This window comes from Schistocerca cancellata, chromosome 3 (assembly GCF_023864275.1).
Source record: "Schistocerca cancellata isolate TAMUIC-IGC-003103 chromosome 3, iqSchCanc2.1, whole genome shotgun sequence".
In the NCBI taxonomy this organism is placed as follows: Eukaryota; Metazoa; Arthropoda; class Insecta; order Orthoptera; family Acrididae; genus Schistocerca; species Schistocerca cancellata.
In genome coordinates, this window is record NC_064628.1 from 408,426,351 (window position 1) to 408,448,978 (window position 22,628).

Genomic DNA, 22,628 nt, shown 5'->3' on the forward strand with positions numbered 1-22,628 from the left:
AGTTTTGGGTTGGACTGCAGTACCAAATGTTACACTGAAAACGAACCCTGTCCTTTCCTTTTGTGTTATCCCACTATGTGTTTGTGTACCCTTGTGTATTTGTTTTCTTCCTGTCTCTGTGTAGTTTCATAGAATTTTTTCTTCTTTTAATATTAAGCTACATTCACTATGATGAGGAATACTGTTCTCCTCAAATATAATTTGCATTTATAATATGTTATTTACTTTGTAAAGATGTTTAGACATTATTTATCTGTTCTGTTTTGTTGCTAATGTGTGAAGTTGATGTTTCAAAAGTTATTCTGATCTTTTATGTAGGTACTTATAATTCCTGTAACACTGATGTATATGTTATTTCTATTCTTTTGTAAAGCCTGTATTACTACAAATGTTATCTGTATTGTTATGTTCTATAATGATGTATTTTGTACCTTTGTTATTGTATTCTTATGTTATAAAATTGTAATTGACACCAGTTCATCAAATTAAGTAACTTGTACGTTACATTTCACTGCACATGTTTCTGTTGGTCATAGTATATGGACAATATGTGAGAAGTAGGGACTGTTAGTGTTTGCACGTGTGTTGATAATTTAGCAAGGGACTGGATAACAGCATTGCTGGTTCTAAGGACAATTCCAAAAACTTTGTGAGTGCACAAGTGGTGGTTATGGACTTGCTATATTAACTGCAAGACTCTTCAATGGTGACTGTGCACCCGCACAATCACAACAGATGGCTGATGGCCATCTCTACAAGGACTACAGTAGGTCTGCATCTCTGATGACCCTCCAATACCATTATTTCTACAAGGACTACAGTGGGTCTGCACCTCTGGTGGCCCACCAATACAGTAATCTCTACCAGGACTACAGTGGGTCTACTCTGTGATGACCTACCTACCAATATTCTTCAAAACGTCGAATGACTCTGCTGTGGGTTTGCTCTGTTGTGGCCCATTACCGGTCAAGAGTCAGCACTGTCTTTCCGTTGGAAGGACAACACTACTTCTTCAAGACTGCATGGAAATCCACTACTTCTGTGTGCAATTTCTTTTACTAATGAGACTTTGTGAAAACAAAAAAAACTGTAATTACTATTATGATGAATGATCAGGACTATCTTTATGGACTGTGAGAAAATTTTAGCTTTTGACCAACATTGTATAAATAAGTGTGTGCATTGGACATCTTTGTTATTGTAATTATGAAAAATTTTTTCAAATCATTATTGGCCACTGCCCAAAACCATTTGTAAAATTTTTTGTGGGGAGCATGGGGGCTATGTAAGTAGGCTGTTTATGTTTTCTTTATGTAAGTAGGCTGTTTATGTTTTCTTTATGTAAGTAGGCTGTTTATGTTTTCTTATTGGCAACGTTACGTAGCGCTCTATATGAAAATCACTGGATGTGCTGTGTGCAGTCTGTGGCTAGTTTGCATTGTTGTCTGCCACTGTAGTGTTGGGCAGCGGCAGCTGGATGTGAACAGCGCGTAGCGTTGCGCAGTTGGAGGTGAGTCGCCAGCAGTGGTGGATGTGGGGAGAGAAATGGCGGAGTTTTGATATTTGTAACAATGGATGTAATGAACTGCTGTATATATTATGACTTTTGATGGCTATTAAGGTAAATACATTGTTTGTTCTCTATTAAAATCTTTCATTTGCTAACTATGCCTATCAGTAGTTAGTGCCTTCAGTAGTTTGAATCTTTTATTTAGCTGGCAGTAGTGGCGCTCGCTGTATTGCAGTAGTTCGAGTAATGAAGATTTTTGTGAGGTAAGTGATTTGTGAAAGGTATAGGTTAATGTTAGTCAGGGCCATTCTTTTGTAGGGATTTTTGAAAGTCAGATTGCGTTGCACTAAAAAAAATATTGTGTGTCAGTTTAAGCACAGTCGTGTATAATTGTTCTAAGGGGACGTTTCATGTGTCGTGTCGTGTTCAAACACGACAGCTCATATTGCCATTCTGCCACGTCTCCATATAGAACTATCTCAATGCAGTGAATGCATACAACAGGCAGGCACAAACGCACCAGTTCACTGCCATGACTTAGTCAGTGGTGGAAGGTCACGTAACCATATAGTACCAGTTCTACAATTTCTACAGTGCTCCAAGACGACTAGTGTGATCTTTTAAGGGTGGGACTAATATTTATACCGTTATCTTCCATATAACGAACTTCAGCTTTTTACTCTGTAATGACTGCATAATCTTAAACTTCTTAGTTATCTCCAACCTCAATAATTTCCTACCAGCTTCCGCGATCACCCACTCATGAAGTACGAAGTATTACGATTTGTGACAGTGTTTCGAGTTCAAAATTGTTCAGACTTTCGTGAGCAGTTGTTAACAAACTGCCTATTCGCTTCTGTCTCGCGATCTTCGGCCGACGTTCGTCTGATGATTTTACTGACGTTTCGCCAGCACGAGTGGCTGGCATTGTCAAAGCTTCACCCTCCATTGCCGATGGTGAACTGGAGCCGAGCTCGCGGCCGCAGACTATATGTACTTGGCGCGCCAACGTCTGAGGGCTTCACCGCGGTCATTTCCGGCGCGGTTCTCCTCCTGCTACCTGCGAGGGTCGTTCGCTGCAGTACGGGGAGGCAGGATCAGTTTACCTTAAGGCTTTCCTCTTTCTTGTTCAAACTGTTCGCGTCTTTTTGTATTTTTACAGCTTCTCTGAACAAGCGGGTGTGATAGTGCTTCTCTACAGCCAGAACTTCCGTGTCGGTGAATTTTATTACATGGTCGGTCTCACTCAGCGCGTGATCTGCCACGGCCGATTTCTCCACCTGCCCCAACCTGCAATGTCGCTTATGCTCTTTGATCCTGGTGTTGATTGATCGTCCACTCATTCCGACATAAACCTTTCCGCGTGTACATGGTAAGCGGTATATCCCTGACATTGCAAGTGGGTCCCTTTCATCCTTTTCCGATCTAAGACATTCTTTGATCTTCCTTGTCGGTTTGAAAATTGTCTTCACGCCGTGTTTGCGCAATATACAGCCGATTCTGTCCATCACTCTGGTAATATATGGCAGAAAAGACGTACCCGACATTTCTTTTCCTGATTTCTTATTTCGCCGAGTGTTTGGCTCTGTTACACTTCTAATATAATTTGTGGAGTACCCATTGCTCTTCAGAACACTTTCCAGATGTTGCATTTCACGTTCGAGGTGCTGCGTCTCACATATTCGTCCTGCTCGCGTTACGAGCATATGAATCGTGCCTCTTTTCTGACTCGGGTGGTGGTTTGATAGATTGTGCAGGTATCGGTCCATATGTGTCGGTTTTCGATGTCCCAGTTTAACGCCGTCTCTTGTGACCAGCACGTCTAGAGATGGTAGCTTTTTGTCCTTTTCTACTTCCATGGAAGTTTTTATGTTGGAGTGGAGGCTGTTCAAGTGTCTTAGGAAGTCACTGAGCTGTTCTTCACCATGGCTCCACACAACGAACGTATCATCGACGTACCTGTACCACACCTTAGGTTTACAAGTCGCCGAGTCCAGTGCCTGTGCTTCGAGATGTTCCACGAAGAAGTCGGCTACCATCAGACTATGAGGACTACCCAGCTGTTTGTAGAATTTGCCATTCCACGTGAAATAGCTAGTGGTGAGACATCCATGGAAGAGCTATTTGATGTGTTGCGGGAAAATGGAACCGATGTGCTCCAGAGCGTCACTGAGTGGCACTTTCGTAAACAACGAAACAACATCAAAGCTGACCAGGATGTCGTTAGGTACAAGTTTCAGTTTCTTCAGCTTCTCAATGAAATTTCCTGAGTCCTTTATGTGTGTGTCGGTCTTCCCCACGTGTGGCTGGAGCAGAGAGGCCAAGTGTTTTGCCAGTTTATACGTCGGTGAGCTAGGAGCGCTAACAATCGGTCTTAGTGGAACGTTGTTCTTATGGATCTTAGGTAATCCATATAGCCGATGTGGTAGTGCTTCCGTGTTGCGAGGTTTCTCTGTATGTCCGCAGGCAGACAAGACGCCTTGATTAACCGATTCGTATTCCGTGTGATACGCTGCGTCGGGTCTGCGGTTAGTTTTCGGTACGTCTTCGGATTCCCCTTATCGGCAGGCAGTACCAACATACACCTGTCGGCGTTAAGATTCTTAATAGCTTACCTCTTCTTTCTTCAGATTGTAAGCTGGTGGTTTAGCTCGGCGCAGTATCCTGGCTGTTTCAGTGCGTATTTCTTCTGCCCTTTCACAAGGAGGGATCCGAATGGCCGCTTCGGTGTTAGCGATGATGACGTCCATAGGTATTGTTCTCAGGATGATAACGAAATTCCCTCCTTTTTGAAGAACAGAGCCCGCACCTCGTGGTCGTGCGGTAGCGTTCTCGCTTCCCACGCCCGGGTTCCCGGGTTCGATTCCCGGCGGGGTCAGGGATTTTCTCTGCCTCGTGATGGCTGGGTGTTGTGTGCTGTCCTTAGGTTAGTTAGGTTTAAGTAGTTCTAAGTTCTATGGGACTGATGACCATAGATGTTAAGTCCCATAGTGCTCAGAGCCATTTTTTTGAAGAACAGACACTTCCTCTTCGTCAACTGTCGTTCAGTGAGGTTGACCACTGTTGGTGACATGTCGGGAATCGCCTTGTCAGTCTGCTTCCCGCATCCTTCAAACTTTTTCTTCTGTCACTCAGTGCAACGTTCGAGTTCGTTCTGCATGCTCCTGTAAGTGATGCTGTCGATCTTGTCCCAGTCGTCTCGGCTACTTAATTGATAGAAAATTTCCAAAAGTTCCTGATCCATTCTTGCCAAGTCTCTACGTGTTGTATGAATTCGCTCACGAAGAAAAGCTCGTTCCATTCTGTCGTAGATACGATGCGCTTGGGCGGTGATGAATAGGCGCTTACATTTCAAGAACTTGCGTATAGCATCTTCATCTCTGCACCGCGAAAGGAAAACGAGAGAGGACTTCAATCGCGTTTTTTTCTTCCGTCGTCGGTCAAGGCGTCGGTACAAATCTCCTCCCCGTAGAGGCGTAATACAAAATTGTTCAGGCTTTCGTTGGCAGTTGTTGACAAACTGCCTCTTTGCTTCTGTCTCGAGTTCTTCGGCCGACGTTCGTCAAATAATTTTACTGACGTGGAATGGCAATTTCTACGAACAGCTGGAAGGCGCTGCCACGGTTAGTCCTCATAGTCTGATGGTGGCCGACTTCTTCATGGAACATTTCGAAGCACAGGCACTGGACTCGGTGACTTGTAAACCTAAGGTGTGGTACAGGTACGTCGATGATACTTTCGTTGTGTAGAGTCATGGTGAAGAACAGCTCAGTGTCTTCCTAACACACTTGAACAGCCTCCACTCCAACATAAAATTTACCATGGAAGTAGAAAAGGACAAAAAACTACGTGCTGGTCACAAGGGACGGCGAAAAACTGGGACATAGTGTGTACCGAAAGTGCTAAGAGACAAGCAACACTACGTGAAGTAACGGCAAAAAACAATATGGGACGTACGATGAACATACCCGTTAGTACAGTGGGGCGAAATGTGGCGTTAATGAGCTATTGCAGCAACCGACAGACTCGAGTGCCTTTCCTAACAGTACGACAACGCCTACAGCGTCTCTCCTCGTGACCATATCAGTTGGACGCTAGACGACAAGAAAACCGTGTCCAGGTCAGCTGAGCCCCGGTTTCAGTTGGTAAGAGCTGATGGTATGTTTCGAGTGTGGCGCAGATCCCACGAAACTATGGACTCAAGTTGTCAACAAGGCATTGCACAAGCTGCTGGTGGCTCGAATAGTGTGGGTCCTCTGGTCCAACTGAACCGATCATTGACTTAAAATGGTTGTGTTTGGCTACTTGGGGAGCATTTGTAGCCATTCATCGGCTTCATGTTCCCAACCAACGATGGACTTTTTATGGATGACACTGTGCCTTGTCACTGGGCCACAATTGTTGGCGACTGGTTTCAAGCACGTTCTGGGCAATTCGGGGGAATGTGATGACCGCCCAGATTTCCCAACATGAATCCCATCGAACATTTATGGGACATAATCGAAAGGTCAGTTCGTGTACAAAATCCTGCATTGGAAACTATTTCACAATGATGGACAGCTATAGAGGCAGCATGACTCAGTATTAATGCAGCGGGTCCATGCCAGATCGAGTTACTGCACCAAGCCACGCAAAAGGAGGTCCGACACGATTGACGTGGCCCCACAGGCTTTGGCTGGAACAGATACCGGGGAAAACATCAGACAACGCCAGAAGGCCAGTGCTTTGAATACGTGGAAGTTGTGGGGGGTACGGGCAGGCACCGTTTCTCTAATAGAAGACTCTGTTTTACCTTTAAAATTTTACAACTTTATTAACTTGATTTTAAAATAGTGAGTGAACATTCGTTATCATGAACAACAAGATCCTCAATATAGTTTGTTATTAAAAGTATTTTAACAGATCAAAGAAGAGCTCTCAGAATCAATTTAAAACGCTTAAAACTCAAAATCCCTTTTCAGGCAAAGGAAAAAATATACAAATTGCACAATGCAGGGTTAAATAAAGGATTCTAACGCCACATGGCAGTACCAAAATTTTCGCAGATATGACCTGTGATCTCTAAAGGCAATAAAATATTGATCAGAAAACTTTAATTAGAACAACTTACATGGAATAAAATCTGATTAATATCGACGTACACTCAAACCCGGTAACGTCTACGATGCGAACCGTATCACAGAATATTTTCCTTAATTTTAAACACTTTACACCATAGATATCCCTACGTGTGATGCGCACTACCGCCAACGAATTATGACAAATAAGTAACCATAAATGTTATAATTAACCAGGTATATCAAACTTTTCCTTTCGAAATAAAAGAAAACACAATTCAACTCTTAAGCTCAGTGGTTACATCCGTTAAAAAAAATACAATACATATCTTTTGATTTCGTCGTGTTCATGCGATGTTGTGCTCCGTGCTGTCCTTCAGAATCACACGCGGCACGGGAAAGATTTTCCACGACGAATAAAACGTTAATAGGGCGCATCCAACTTACACAACTTGCATACTAGGATTATACATCGATGTTGATGCGGCTCACAAATCTTAAAAAGGACGAGGGAGTAGATGAGGTACTACTAAACACACCAACTATACCGCATTGCACCAAACAGCAGTACGCTGGAGTAAACGAGAGACAAATCAACAACTGTTGCAAGGCAACCTCAACAAGGCTGTAACAAAATATTTGGGACTTTAAACTCTTGGGAGAGGCACACCTTTCCCACGCCCGGGTTCCCGGGTTCGATTCCCGGCGGGTCAGGGATCTTCTCTGCCTCGTGATGACTGGGTGTTGTGTGATGTCCTTAGGTTAGTTAGATTTAAGTAGTTCTAAGTTCTAGGGGACTGATGACCATAGATGTTAAGTCCCATAGTGCTCAGAGCCATTTGAACCATTTTTAGAGGCACACCAAGGCACAGAATGACCTCCCAAGCTACTATACTATCAGCGATTTCGTCACGACAAGTAGAACCGTAAAATACCATAGAAAGATAATTGCAATTAACACAGTTCATAAGCGTCTGACTGAAAACTCCACAGACTATCTTTCTCTTACTGCAAACACTTAACAGTATCTCCGAAGTTCAGTAGTCGGTCCTTCACTTGGATCCACCTTCGATCCAAACAGTCATTCATCTTAAAGCAGCTAAATATATGACAAAGCCCATATCAGCGCTCTCCTCCCAAGCAGCGCTCTAACTGGGGACTGCAGTACCGAAGCAAAGATTACACCACTCACAAGTCTAATATACACACCAGAAATACACCTTTTTAGAATTCTTACGGTAACCTCATACACCGAACATGCCGTAATTCTTTGTCGGAATCCAAGAGCAGAACCAAGAAATAACTTCTCAGCCGTTGAATGACCACACGATGATCGCCGTCGGGACAACACCGACCCTCCACACACTGAGATCTTGGAGCGTTCCGTCCCAATCGACTGCTTCCGCAGGGCCCACCGAACAAGTTGCCTTGCCCACCGACAACGGCGTCGCTCCTCAGGCACTATCCAGCGCTCACTCTCCGCCAGCCCCTTCTGTTCGCCTCGCGGTGCGCGGGAAGCCAACTCGCCAAAGATAAGCGGCGACCAGAGACTCCAATCCGATCTCGATATTAACATCTCGGCGAGTACTGAGAAGGCGGGTAGTTTCAAAAAACGAAAAAAATTTAAATACCATGCCGTACCAGCTCTCCCCCCACCCCCGCCCCTCATGAACCATGGACCTTGCCGACACAGATGGCCATACCGTAGGTGCAACCACAACGGAGGGGTATCTGTTGAGAGGCCAGACGAACGTGTGGTTCCTGAAGAGGGGCAGCAGCCTTTTCAGTAGTTGCAGGGGCAACAGTCTGGATGATTGACTGATCTGGCCTTGTAACACTAACCAAAACGGCCTTGCTGTGCTGGTACTGCGAACGGCTGAAAGCAAGGGGAAACTACAGCCGTAATTTTTCGCGAGGGCATGAAGCTTTACTGTATGGTTAAATGATGATGGCGTCCTCTTGGGTAAAATATTCCGGAGTTAAAATAATCCCCCATTCGGATCTCCGGGCGGGGACTACTCAAGAGGACGCCGTTATCAGGAGAAAGAAAACTGGCATTCTACAGGTCGGAGCGTGGAATGTCAGATCCCTTAATCGGGCAGATAGATTACAAAATTTAAAAAGTGAAATGGATAGGTTAAAGTTTGATATAGGGGGAATTAGTCAATTTCGGTGGCAGGAGGAACAATACTTTTGATCAGGTGAATACAGGGTTATAAATACAAAATCAAATAGGGGTAATGCAGGAGTAGGTCTAATAATCAATAAAAAAAATAAGAGTGTGGGTAAGCTACTACAAACAGCATAGTGAACGAGTTATTGTGGCCAAGATAGATGCGAAGCCCACGCCTACTACAGCAGTAAAAGTTTATATGCCAACTAGCTCTGCAGATGATGAAGAAATTGATGAAATGCATGATGAGATAAAAGAAATTATTCAGGTAGTGAAGGGAGACGAAAATTTAATAGTCATGGGTGACAGGAATTCGAGAGTAGTAAAAGGGAGAGAAGGAAACATAGTAGGTGAATATGGATTGGGAGTAAGAAATGAAAGAGGAAGCCGTCTAGTAGATCTTTGCACAGAGCATAACTTAATCATAGCTACCACTTGGTTCAAGAATCATGAAAGAAGGTTGTATACATCGAAAAATCCTGGAGATAGTAGAAGGTATCAGATAGATTATATAATGGTAAGACAGATATTTAGGAACCAGGTTTTAAATTGTAGGACATTTCCAGGGGCAGATGTGGACTCTTACCAAAATCTATTGGTTATGAACTGTAGATTAAAACTGAAGAAACTGCAAAAAAGTGGGAATTTAAGGAGATGGGACCTGGTTAAACCGACTAAACCAGAGGTTGTACAGAGTTCCAGGGAGAGCATAAGGGAACAGTTGTCACGAATGGGGGAAAGAAATACAGTAGAAGAAGAATGGGTAGCTCTGAGGGATGAAGTAGTGAAGGCAGCAGAGGATCAAGTAGGTAAAAAGACTAGGGCTGCTAGAAATCCTTGGGTAACAGAAGAAATATTGAATTTAATTGATGAAAGGAGAAAATATAAAAATGCAGTAAATGAAGCAGGCAAAAAGAAACACAAACGTCTCAAAAATGAGATCGACAGGAAGTGCAAAATGGCTAAGTAGGGATGGCTAGAGGACAAATGTAAGGATGTAGAGCCTTATCTCACTGGGGGAAGATTGATACTGCCTACAGGATAATTAAAGAGACCTTTGGAGAAAAGAGAACCACTTGCATGAATATCGAGAGCTCAGATGGAAACCCAGTTCTAAGCAAAGAAGGGAAATCAGAAAGGTGGAGGGAGTATATAGAGGGTCTATACAAGGGCGACGTACTTGAGGACAATATTATGGGAATGGAAGAGGATGTAGATGAAGATGAAATGGGAGATACGATACTGTGTGAAGAGTTTGACAGATCACTGAAAGACCTGAGTCGAAACAAGGCCCCGGGAGTAGACAACATTCCATTAGAACTACTGATGGCCTTGGGAGAGCCAGACCTGACAAAACTCTACCATCTGGTGAGCAAGATGTATGAGACAGGCGAAATACCCTCAGACTTCAAGAATAATATAATAATTCGAATCCCAAAGTAAGCAGGTGTTGACAGATGTGAAAATTAGGGAACTATCAGCTTAATAAGTCACAGCTGCAAAATACTAACGCGAATTCTTTACAGACGAATGGAAAAACTGGTAGAATCCGACCTCGGGGAAGATCAGTTTGGATTCCGTAGAAATGTTGGAACAAGTGACGCAATACTGACCTTACGACTTATCTTAGAAGAAAGATTAAGGCAAGACAAACCTACGTTTCTAGCATTTGTAGACTTAGAGAAAGCTTTTGACAATGTTGGATGGAACACTCTCTTTCAAATTGCGAAGGTGGCAGTGGTAAAATACAGGAAGCGAAAGGCTATTTATAATTTGCACATAACCAGATGGTAGTTAGTCGAGGGGCACGAAAGGGAAGCAGCGGTTTGGAAGGGAGTGAGACAGGGTTGTAGCCTCTCCCCGATGTTAATCAATCTGTATATTGAGCAAGCAGTAAAGGAAACAAAAGAAAAATTCGGAGTAGGTATTAAAATCCATGGAGAAGAAATAAAAACTTTGGGGTTCGCCGATGAGATTGTAATTCTGTCAGAGACAGCAAAGGACTTGGAAGAGTAGTTGAACGGACTGGACAGTGTCTTGAAAGGAGGATATAAGATGAACATCAACAAAAGCAAAACGAGGATAATGGAATGTAGTCGAATTAAGTCGGGTGATTCTGAGAGAATTAGATGAGGAAATGAGACATTTAAAGTAGTAAAGGAGTTTTGCTATATGGGGAGAAAAATAACTGATGATGGTCGAAGTAGAGAGGATATAAAATGTAGACTGGCAATGGCAAGGAAAGCGTTTCTGAAGAAGAGAAATTTGTTAACAGCGAGTTCAGATTTAAGTGTCAGGAAGTCGTTTCTGAAAGTATTCGTATGGAGTGTAGCCATGTATGGAAGTGAAACATGGATGATAAATAGTTTGGACAAGAAGAGAATAGAAGCTTTCGAAATGTGGTGCTACAGAAGAATGCTGAAGATTAGATGGGTAGATCACATAACTAACGAGGAGGTATTGAATAGAATTGGGGAGAAGAGGAGTTTGTAGCACAACTTGAGAAGAAGAAGGGACCGGTTTATAGGACATGTTCTGAGGCATCAAGGGATCACAAATTTAGCACCGGAGGGTAGCGTGGAGGGTAAAAATCGTAGAGGGAGACCAAGAGATGAATACACTAAGCAGATTCAGAAGGATGTAGGTTGCGGTAAGAACTGGGAGATGAAGAAGCTTGCACAGGATAGAGTATCATGGAGAGCTGCATCAAACCAGTCTCAGGACTGAATACCACAACAACAATACCGGCTCAACGACATTAGGAGATATCCCAAGACGTTTGACATTTCCGTGCGTATTTACCAGCAGCAAAGCACTTTTATTCTTTCCGGGACTAAGCGCCAGATGACTATTGATTTTCTGTTACCAAGATGTATCGCGAAAGCAAACTAATCTTTGTCCAGGAACACCTCATTATTTCCTCTCTGTTCCTACGAACGTTTTTCTCGCCAGCGTTTAATGGATTCAGAAAAGTCAAGGAGGTCCTGTTTTTTTTCCATTATTGTTGTTTCACTCTCCGAAAGAGGGCTGTCAGCAGAGAAGTGTCTACTCTTCTGCTGTACAGATATGATTTTAGTGAAATTGTGCACAAAAATTAAAGGGATGCTAAAAACGTGTGAATTACCGAATGGTCTTTTGGCGGTGAACGCTGCTATAGTAACAGAGTTCGCGTTGTAACCTGTTGATGATCTGTTGGAGCTGCTGTAACGGGATTGGAGTTTGTCTTCAGCTTCTTTAAAAAAATTCGGATGGAATGGAATTGTGGGACGGAAGAAAACACTGGGATGAGGACAGATTGCAAAGGTGAAAGTATAGCTTGGGGAAGTAAGTAAGTATTGTGAGGACTGGTGTAAAGGAACAGAATCTGGCTGTCTTTATGGTAGCAAGTGAGTGCAGGAGGACAGGGATGCAGGGGACAGCGATGCTGTGCAGGCTGAGATCAGACTGAGTTTACACAAGACCATGTAGACGAGAGAAAGGGAAATGTGGGAGTATGTGGGAGTGGGACTGAGGTGAAATGTTGAACGAGCTATCCTTGAGATTTGTTCTTAGGTATCGGATCGCTTAAATGGAAGGACGTTTCGCAGGAATATGGTTACAAATCAGGTTGTATATTCAGTCGTGTGCGCACGATATATCAACTTGTGTGGTTGCAGAGATTATTGGATGAGGCAAAGAGTTGTTATTTTAGGTTTGATGAGAGGATGCTTAGTTTTCAGTCAGGTTAGTCTGGTTGAAGACGTTATACATGGCTGCGGATCGTGGATTGGTTATTGCTTGAAGAATTGATTGGCTTTGCAACGAAGATAAGTGGGTTTTTACTGTCATGAGAGAGGGGGTCGTTCTAAGATATTTGAGGCTTTGCTATGATTGTGCTTAAGAGTTGTATGATTTAATGTGGTGCCTTCAGTGATAGATGAGGGCGCTGTTATTACGATGTGATCGATTTTCAAGAAAATTCGTACTTGCAATCTGGTTCCAGAGGTCTTACAGATGCAGGGGAATTTTCTGACTGAGGTGTCTGTCTCAGTCTTTCCTTTGGTGATCTCCTTTTTGACCACAGCAGTGAGGTATGATGAGGTTTGAGATGGTGAGGGTTTAGTTGTTTTCGATGAGGTGATGCTATAGGGAGCAAGGAAGCATGGGGATCAAACGTTAAGGCTTGGAGTCGAATTCAGGGTTAATGACATTCACGATCACGACGTTTTTACATCTTTACATACTATGATTTGATTTATGTTCAAATTGGGATACAGACTTTGGGTTAAAGAATTTTGGTTGAAGACTGGACAGGACAAAGGCTTGTGTTGGAGAAACGGTCTGGATAGTGATGGAATGAAGTTCATGAATCCATAGACTGTGTTGGGTTCAGAACTTTGTGGTGGTATTTTAGACGTTTTGGGCGAGGTTTGCAGGGATATTAATTGCTCTGTTGTTTGGGGCGTACGATAAGTTGATTTAATCGTGGCATGGATATCTGGGATGAAACTGGTGCGATGGAACCTGCTGATGATGAATTTAATGTGGCTGAGACTGCCGATGACGATGCTGGTGCAAATCACACAGGTGCAGTTGTGGATGGTAGTCGTGCTCGTGATGATGATGGTTCGATATAAAATTATGGACTACTGACTAAAAAGTAACAGGTTGGCATGGTCATTAGTCTTGGGTAGGAAGAATGGGCACGATAATGAAAAGGGGATAAAGTTGTATGTGGGAGTGGATGAATGTAGATGATATTGAAATTGTGAATTTTGGTAAGAAAAGAGAGGCGACAGGGTGATGGGTAATCAAGACTATGGTTGTGACGAAGCACTTCAGCTGCTTAATATATGTCTCCCTGAAGATGATGGTGGTGTGAAGACTGATAAAATGAAAGGCAGTAACGGTGGCAGCACGAAGGTAGTGAAAATAATATAAATTATATGCGATAACAGCCAAAACATGTCTACAGAGCCCAACAGCCTGTGACGGCAGTTGGTGATGATGAATGTGGTGAAGACACATGACGATGCTGATATGAATAGTGATGGCGAAGAAGATTTTCATGGCGTTAATACAACCTTCGAATGGTTGTTACTGATACGATCTCGATGGTTGCTCTGTCGAATCTAGTCAATAAACCTGGCGATAGGTGGCCTAACACGTCGTCCACAACTTCACGTAGTTGTCTGTCTGTGACGTGATGGTTTTTTTACGTTAATACTTTTGTGGAAATCTTTGCTTGATGCTTCGTAGATATTATATTCCACTCTAAATGATCTTCATGATCCTGCATGTCTTACTGATTTAACCATGTCTCAAGATCAAGCACAATTTGTCATATTGTTATATTATAAAACCGATTCTTGTCCAGAAATATGAGCGGTACCGTCTGTTGGCAGAAAACGGTATCAGCGAGGACTTCTGTGCAGACAACTACCCGGGGCCAGTGCCGTTCTCGGAGTACGAGACAGCGACTTTCTCCAAGACGCTGACGGGGTACGACTCCGGCGTGCTGGTGTTCTACGGCAGCTTCCACGCTTACGGCCAGATGATCTTGTTTCCATATGGCGTGCCTGACGAAGTGGCCACCAATCACGACGAACTGGTGAGACCTCCTTTTCGCTGCACTTCACTAATGAACCAAGTACTCGCTGTGTCGGTGACTTCCGCCTCTTACCGAGCCATCTGGCGCGGAGGTTAGCTCTTTGGACGGGAGGACGACGATCCAAATCTCCGTTCGGCTGTCCAGAGGTTATCCATAATTTAAGTAAAACGTTCAGAGCAATGTCCGGGATGGTTCCTCTGAGAAGGCCGATTACCTTCCCCCCCTTTCGTAACTTGAGCTTGTGCGCCGTCTCCGTTAATCGCGCTGTTGGTGGGACGTTAAACTCTATTCTCTCCTCTCACTTTCGTCTCTTCATACAGCTAAATCAGGCAGCTTGTTTTCATTTATTTGTCTTCTGTAAAAATTTTCTATCTGATTTCTCTATGTCTCTACTCGTGTTAAGTCTCCATATTTTACAACAATAATGTCTCAGTTGTCAACTCTCATGGAATGATCCATCTGTTGTGCAACCGAAGGTTTAGTCTATTATAGTGGCGAGGATAACCAAAAGATTTCCCCAGATGGAGACAAACACGTCTGCTCTGAGACCAATGCCCACGCTATTACTACAGAGAAACGCCTGAGAGGAGAGAGAATTCAAAGACAGATAAATGCTGAAACAATAGGAACATAGACTCAGATGAAAATTAAATGATCAGCTAGGGCGAGGCAGTTACGGATTAGTAAAAGAAAATAAAATCAAAAAATAATATTGTAACACAATTAAAGAGTCTGAACCTCGAATTTTTTTCCGTTGTTGCTTATTTCAATGACGATACGATGGGTATCCCGCCACAAACTTCAGGTAAATTAAAACTGCCGAAATATCAACACTGTGGACCCTGAACAATGACATAAATACTATGAAACACGGAAAGAGTTGTGATTCTTTCTCTTCTGGCAACGATTTGTTAATGTGTAAAACTGAAAGTTGCACGCAAGTGAGGCGGTCTGTAGTCGATTGGAGAGATTGTGGCAATCGGCCTACGATGTATCGCTCGCCGCAAGGTGGGCCGAAGCCTAAAGGATGAAAGCGCGAACCGGTGGAGACAATTTTGGACGGGCAAGTGAGTATAGTGATTTACCAAGAGCGGATTGCTGTGCTTCATGGAAGCTGAGTTTACGGTAGGGGCGATGAGCCGTGGTGCCGAAGTATACTTTAAAACATGTAGTAGACAGCAGTGGAAGCCGAGCAATGTTCTGGCGTGCTATTAAGCCGTCGCACGTCGAACTTCCCGTTATCGCTTCTTTCAATGGTGACGCGACGCGCATCCGGCCACAAAGTTCAAGTAAAATATGTGGAGAGAGTTGCTCTGCGTGAGGGGAAGTCCCGCGTTGCAGCGGGGTTGAGCTGGCCGTTATAACCGTAGTGGGATGCTGCATTTTTTGGCACGCTGAAGGTGGAATAGGTCAGCGCTAAGTGCCAGTAATTGCTGTCATATTTGGAAGGACGTGTGCTGATGTGCTGATGGAAAGTTATTCTAAGTGTCTGAAAAGAAGTGAGTTTTCCATAGGTATGACGTAGAAGCGCATCTACAAGTCTACGAAACTTCGTTCATTGCATGTGCTTCAATTGTATAGTGAATTTTTCCCTGCTCCTAATAGCGCTGAGTTTCATTAGCCTTATGCGAATTTGGTATGTCAGTGGCTGGTTGTTTTTCACAAAATAGCTGTTTTACCTTCATATTTGCGTTAATATTCCTCACAAAGCTTTGGTGTGATCTCCTTTTTATTGAGTTATTTGAAGCGGACATATCACAAGTTAGAAGCCGCGTTGCATTTAAGTCTCCCTGTAACTGAAGTCAGTCCAGAGGTCGGAGACCAGTGAGGGCGTCCACCTTCAGTAGGACACCAGACTGGTAAACCACTGTGGCGTTTACACCAATCTTCACGTTGATGACAGCTGTACCTTATCCTTCACAAAATATACACTCGTGGCGATTAAATTTGCTAAATCATGGATGCGGCAATCAACAAACGTCAAACTGGAATGAAAACGACTACATACTCGGACAGGCAAACGATTAGCGTTTTTGGGCTAGCGATTAAAGTAGGCAGCAGTAACAACATCTACATTCCGGATGTAAGGAAAGATTTTACAGCAGGCTTCTCGTTCAGAATTCGCATTTAAAAGCGAATTTGTGAGATTGTGTTGTGCCTTGTGTAAGAGGGAGAAATGTGTCATAATTCTACAGCGGCAAGACCATGCCCTGTCGAGATTGCGGAGTTACCGCTCGCGTTGGTAGACCGACACGCTAAAATGGAATCGATGAGTTCTGGAGAGCCATGATCAACGCCATGCAGCATTTCAATAGCCCCACGCGAAAAGGACACTCGAGAGCAGACATACTGATAGTTCTGCCGGAGGATCGTAAAGACAGGTCGCGTAACTTCTTTGCAGGAAGACAAGTATCCACACGGACGGTTCGACGACCTCTGGAGCAACATAAACTGTCAACACGGCTATCGTTGTTAGGGCAGTTTTGCGTCAAATGACAATGGACGTACCCTCGTGTGGAGACTTCGAGGAGCACCAACATTGATCATTCGAGCGCAACTCCTGACACGATTGTATGGGAAACCACTGAACACGCAACACCATCATCTCCCGTTCACATAGCCGATAATTTCGACAGCAGCCGTTACATTTATGTCGTTTTGTGGCTGTTAACTATCTTCCAGAGCTTTGTGACATTATCTTTCACTAAGATGACGCAAGACCACATTTTGCTCCTTCTGTCCTGACTTGTATCGATACAGAGGGTGTTTTACTGTTTTCGTGACCAGCACGTTCTCCATATTCCTCATGCACTGAAAACATTTGATAATCGGAGGCCGCGAGACTGCCACTTGGCAGTTCCTGTAGTAAACTCTGGCGTACAACTGAAGGAGCAGAGCGTAATGTGCCGGTACCTGTTATTCAAGCTCAGTTCTATTTGATGCTTACTCGGGACGCAGCCATTGTTGCTGCCAAAGGTGTCAGCTGCATACTAAATTTCGGACACCATATACAGTTGTATCGCCTACCCATTTAACAATATATTCTTCATATGATGCTCTGTAAATGCGATAAGTAAAATTTACTTATTTGCTGCTTCTTCTGCCCCCTGTGATTGCCAGTATCCTCCTCCCCCCGTCTCGTTGTCCATCTCCTCATCCTCCACCCCCCCCCCCCCCCCTCAAGTCGTGTAAACAAAACCAGAATATGATACTGGAATTACAGAAGCTGAGTCTTCACTTTCAGTGACACAAAATGGAATACTAACGTCCTATTTTCTTTACAGCTCGAAATGGCTGAAAGGGCCCGCGATGCATTGGCGGCCAGGTACGGCACCAATTACACCGTCGGCACCGTGCAGGACCTCCTCTGTAAGTATGGCAATGTTATCGCTCCACAGACTGCAAAACAAACTTAAATTATCTAGAGTGACGTATGTATGTAAATAACTGCAACCTAAATCTAGTACACATGATTATTTTCAATAATGTCTGCTTGGAGATAATTATTTTATAGTACGGATTCACAACAAAAATTTGTTTATCCAGGATTGTGCAATGTTAATTCTTTCCTAAATATGTACAGCAATCTGAGCGGAATGAATAAAAGTCAAAGGACAGATTGTCTCATTTGAATATCTACATTTTGACGACCGAATGCTACGGCTAGGTGCGGCGTATGGCGCGAGTGTGAATACGTTCTCTCAGTAGTCTGTTACAGTCGTGTATGCAGTGAACATGGCCCAGATCGTAGGCGAACCATCTACTGACGTACTGAGATAATCGATTAAAGAGGAATGGGTTATAGATTCCGGATTTTCGAGATGAACTATGTGGACAGTGGATCTTCAATAACGCAGTGACAATGTTTGCACATGCGTAAGACTCGCATTTCTACCAGGTATGTAAGGAGACACGTATGTCTGAGTAGCACACGACCGACTGGTGTCTCTTTAACTTCCCATGAATATGTATTCGCAATTGTAAATATGAAACAACATCTGCTCTATATTCGAATGACGACAGCGAAAATTTGAGGTGGACTAGGACCCGAACCCGCATATCCCATAAGTGGCAGTGCCTGTGTTATCAAGAAGTACGGTGCAATATTCCTTCGGACATGCACGCATGTGGAAGTCCGGGTCCGGCCATGGTTCATGCACGGACAGCTGAAGCGGTTGAGGCAACCGCTCGCGTGTAGCGGGAAATCTGGTTTCGAGTCTCATCGATGATGGTTCACATTCGCACCTGGGAGTGTATTTCCTATATTTCTTGACAACTGTAGCCGCAGCAGTGCCTGTTCCTGCATGCATGTCCTAAGGAACGCCAATCGTAATTCTTAATAACACAGGCACTACTATTTCATATTTATTCGAGAGTAACAGGCCCTCGATTCTCAACACACGTGTCTTTCCTGAACGAGAATATGCGTAGTGTTTGAGTGCAGGTTGTGACACATGGACGACGACAAATGGAAGTTTAAGCCTGGCTGTGATTCGTGCACGAACAGCCGAAGCTGTTAACGTGACCGCTCGCGTAAAGCGGGAAATCCGGCTTCGAGTACGGGGCCGGCACGAATTTTCAGTGTCGTCATTCCAATGTAAAATCGACTGTGGTTCATATTCGCTGTTGGGGATACCTTTCCTGTATTTCTTGGCAGATGTAGTCACTGCAGTGCCTCATCCTTCGGACTTGTGTACATGTTCGAAGAAGGACTGCACCGTACTTCGTAAAAACACATGTACTGCTATTTAGTATTCCTATAACTTTAGCGTATTTCTTGTACTTCTAGGACATTTCTGAGAGAAACATTTTACATAATGTAAACCTAAAACACCAGCACTCGTGAAAAGTGAAATAATCACATAACATAACAACTACAATTACGGAGGAGTGTTAATCAATGTACCTGGACTAAAAGCCTAAGTGCACAGAGACCGGGAATCTCTGGTTTGTCTTATGGGCCCCGAAAAGTTAGGGTAATATCAAACTTACTCAACGAAGAGCAGTCACAAAAAGTGGACACGTGGAAATAAGCGCTGCAATTCCAATCCGTGAGTGGTTTCGAGTATATCTGTATGACCGGTTTAAGAGTAACGGATTTGACGTACAGCGAAATTTCGCGAAGAAAGTTACATAATATATACTACAACCGCAGTACAATTACAGATGATGACCTTTCTCAACGGCACAAGGCAGTCGCCTTCAGATCTTATTAAAAATAAATCTGTAAGTACGCGTGTTCTACACTATCCTTCGCCAAACTGGTGTGGATATCGCAATGCATACTATGGACGTACTCAAAGTATCTATTGCTTATGCTGCAGGGAGATTTGGAGATGTTGTCTGTGTGTAAATAAGTGGTGTCATAATTTATTGTATGAGGGCCATTAAAATGAATGCCTCCTTCATTTTGCGCTCTTCCCCAAAACTTCGTCCACAGTCCATTCCAATAACAGCGTCCTACATCAACAAATGTCAGCACTGTATAAGTTCAGAAAATGGCCAACATTCAGACAGCAAGACAGCATTCTGAGGTAGAATTCTGTACCTCGGAATGCAAAACGCCCAGCAGTATTCACGAAAGGCTTAAGAATGTTATGGAGATAACACGGTGAACGTCAGCAACATTAGACGATGGGTTCGTCACTGTCAATACGCCGAAGGGCAAACACAGCTGGCTGATGCAACACAGAGCGGTGACCTGGAGTGACGTCACGAATCCACCGTGTCGACCAAATCATCCGTGACGGCCGCCTGGAAGCAAAAGATGACTTGCGTCTCCAATTAGTCACTGCTAAAGGGAATGCGATGTCCACAATTGAAAAACTGGGCTACTCATATGTCTGCGCCCGGTGGGTACCAGAAATGTTGACGAGAATACAGAGACAAAGAAAATACACTGACGAAAAAAAAATCACAACACCAAAAAGTAACTAATGTAGAGTAATGAAATTTCGGGAAAACATATATCTGCGTAACATTTTTAAGTGATTAACAATGCAAGATCGCAGGTTAATGTAGGTGCGAGATTCACCATTGCAAATACGAAATGCTGCTGCAGTAATAACCGGTGTGACCGCAGTCGTGCATGCATTGCATTGTACAGGAGCTGGATGTCAGTTTGTGGGATAGAGTTCCATGCCTGTTGCACTTGGTCGGTCAACACAGGGACGGTTAATGCTGTTTTGCGTATGACAGTAGGCTCGATTTGGAGACAGGTGTGGTGATGGAGCAGGCCAAGGCAACATGGCACTCCGTAGAGCACGATGGGTTACAAAAGCGGTAGGGCGAGCGTTAACCTGTTGAAAAACAACCCCTGGAATGCTGTTTATGAATGACAGCATAACACGTCGAATCACCAGCCTGACGTACAAATCTGCGGTCAGGGTGCGTGAGATAACCACTAGAGTGCTCTACCTGTCGTACGAAATCGCATCCCATACCGAAACTTCAGGTGTACGTCCAGTGTGTCTAGCACGCACACAGGTTGGATGGAGGCGCTCACCTGGCCTCCTTGTAACCAACACACGGCCATCATTGGCACCCAGGCAGAATCATCGTCCATCAGGAAAGACAACAGACCTCCACCCTGTCCACTAAGGAGCTGTCGCTTGACACCATGAAGTTGCAAATGGCGGGGGTTTGAGGTCAGTGGAATTCACTCTGCAGGGCGTCTGGCTGGGAGCTGTCCTTGATGTAACCAATTTGCAACAGTTCGTCGCGTCACTATGGTGCCTACTTCTGCTCAGATTGCTGCTGCTGCTGCAATATGATGTGCCGAAGCCACACGCCGAACACGATGGTCTACCCCTTGGTTGTGCCACGTGGCCGTCTAAAGCCCGATATATATATATATATATACAAAGACAATTTAAATAGAAAGAAATAAATCAGTTTATATTTGGACATTTATTTTACCATTGATCATTGTTCCGTTAAAATTTCAGCATATCAAACTTGATATATATATATATATATATATATATATATATATATATATCACCGGTTACCGTAAGATGAATACTAAAAGATTATAATTAATGTTAGTCTGTTTGGGAATTTGGTAAGCTAGACTGGATACCTGGTGAAACAGTTGCGCAGTAATGCAAGGTTAACTTCCTCACATAGCTCACAGCTTTTAACCCACTTTTATGGTCTTGAATATCAGAACCGCTTACACCTCAAATTAATGCAACAGCATACAACTACACCTCGTCCATCGAGTCACATCGACTTTATCTACGCATAAGTAACCGGACAACTAAGTGAAAAGTCTTGGTGAGCTTTGACTGTGACAATGTTTTTGGCAGATCCGGCGTCGGGAACCAGCATCGACTGGATGCAAGGTGTCAACGGCAACCAGTACAACTTTGCTTGGGAGCTGAGGGACGAGGGCCAGTATGGTTTCCTGCTGCCTGCCGACCAGATAGTCCCGACCTGCCAGGAGGCGTTCGACAGCCTGGTCTCCATCCTTCGGGACGTACTCGCCACCTCCAGTAAATCTTCAAGGAAGCACTAGTGTCTGTTTTGTTGTATCCGTAAATAATAAATAAATAAGGTCCTGACGATAATTTGTGTCTGGTATAATTATACCGTACTGTATTTTCCTTTTTATAATTAACTATAAATGATGTATTGGAGCTTCTGGACCTATACTTGTAGTGCAGGAGTAATACAGAAACAGTGATCTGTCTTTTGTAATCAAATCGTGCTCACTGGAAGTTAGCCTGTGGTGCTTCCTATTTAGGGCGACTGACTTACATTTGTCAGTATCAAAAAGCGAATAATTCTGATATCCGCCGCCCTCAAGAGGAAGAATACTGATACCGTGTCGCTATTTTACTTTAGCAATCATGGTGGCTAATTTCTCATACAATTGCTACAGAAATTATGTGAGAACCGCTTCAAAATGGGTGAGCTGAGGAATGAAGTTAAATTATGATCACGAACCAAGAAGACAATGTGCTAATCTATAACAAATAGATTTAATTGCGTAAGCACAAAATTAAGACTTGGATTTTGACCAGAATTTTTAGAGCGACAGGTTATACAAAAATCAGGAACATGGGCAAGAATTTCTGATGGGTTGTTAACAATACACGATTGCATTCCTACCTTGACTGCAGAAAACGTGCTGTTGACTCTACCGTGAATGGAGGACATGTAATATTAACGTAGTATTTGCCTAACTCGAAACAGTGACTGACCTCAGATACAGAAGACATGGCTTTGCAGGTGAACAGAGAGGCGCTGAGTGTGGCTACTGCAGATGGCAACAAGGTAGCAAGTGCTGGTAAT

At 43.6% G+C, this 22,628-nt stretch overlaps 1 protein-coding gene across 1 annotated transcript in view; it reads left to right on the forward strand.

Moving 5' to 3' along the window:
• Positions 1-21,890, forward strand: part of LOC126176732 (zinc carboxypeptidase-like) — a 111,048-nt gene extending 89,158 nt beyond the window's left edge. The window contains exons 8-10 of the mRNA XM_049923901.1: positions 14,125-14,330; positions 17,615-17,699; positions 21,641-21,890. Coding sequence (XP_049779858.1) covers positions 14,125-14,330; positions 17,615-17,699; positions 21,641-21,849 — 500 coding nt within the window. The 3' untranslated portion in view covers positions 21,850-21,890. The remainder of the gene's footprint in view (positions 1-14,124; positions 14,331-17,614; positions 17,700-21,640) is intronic.
• The last annotated feature ends 738 nt before the right edge of the window (positions 21,891-22,628 follow it).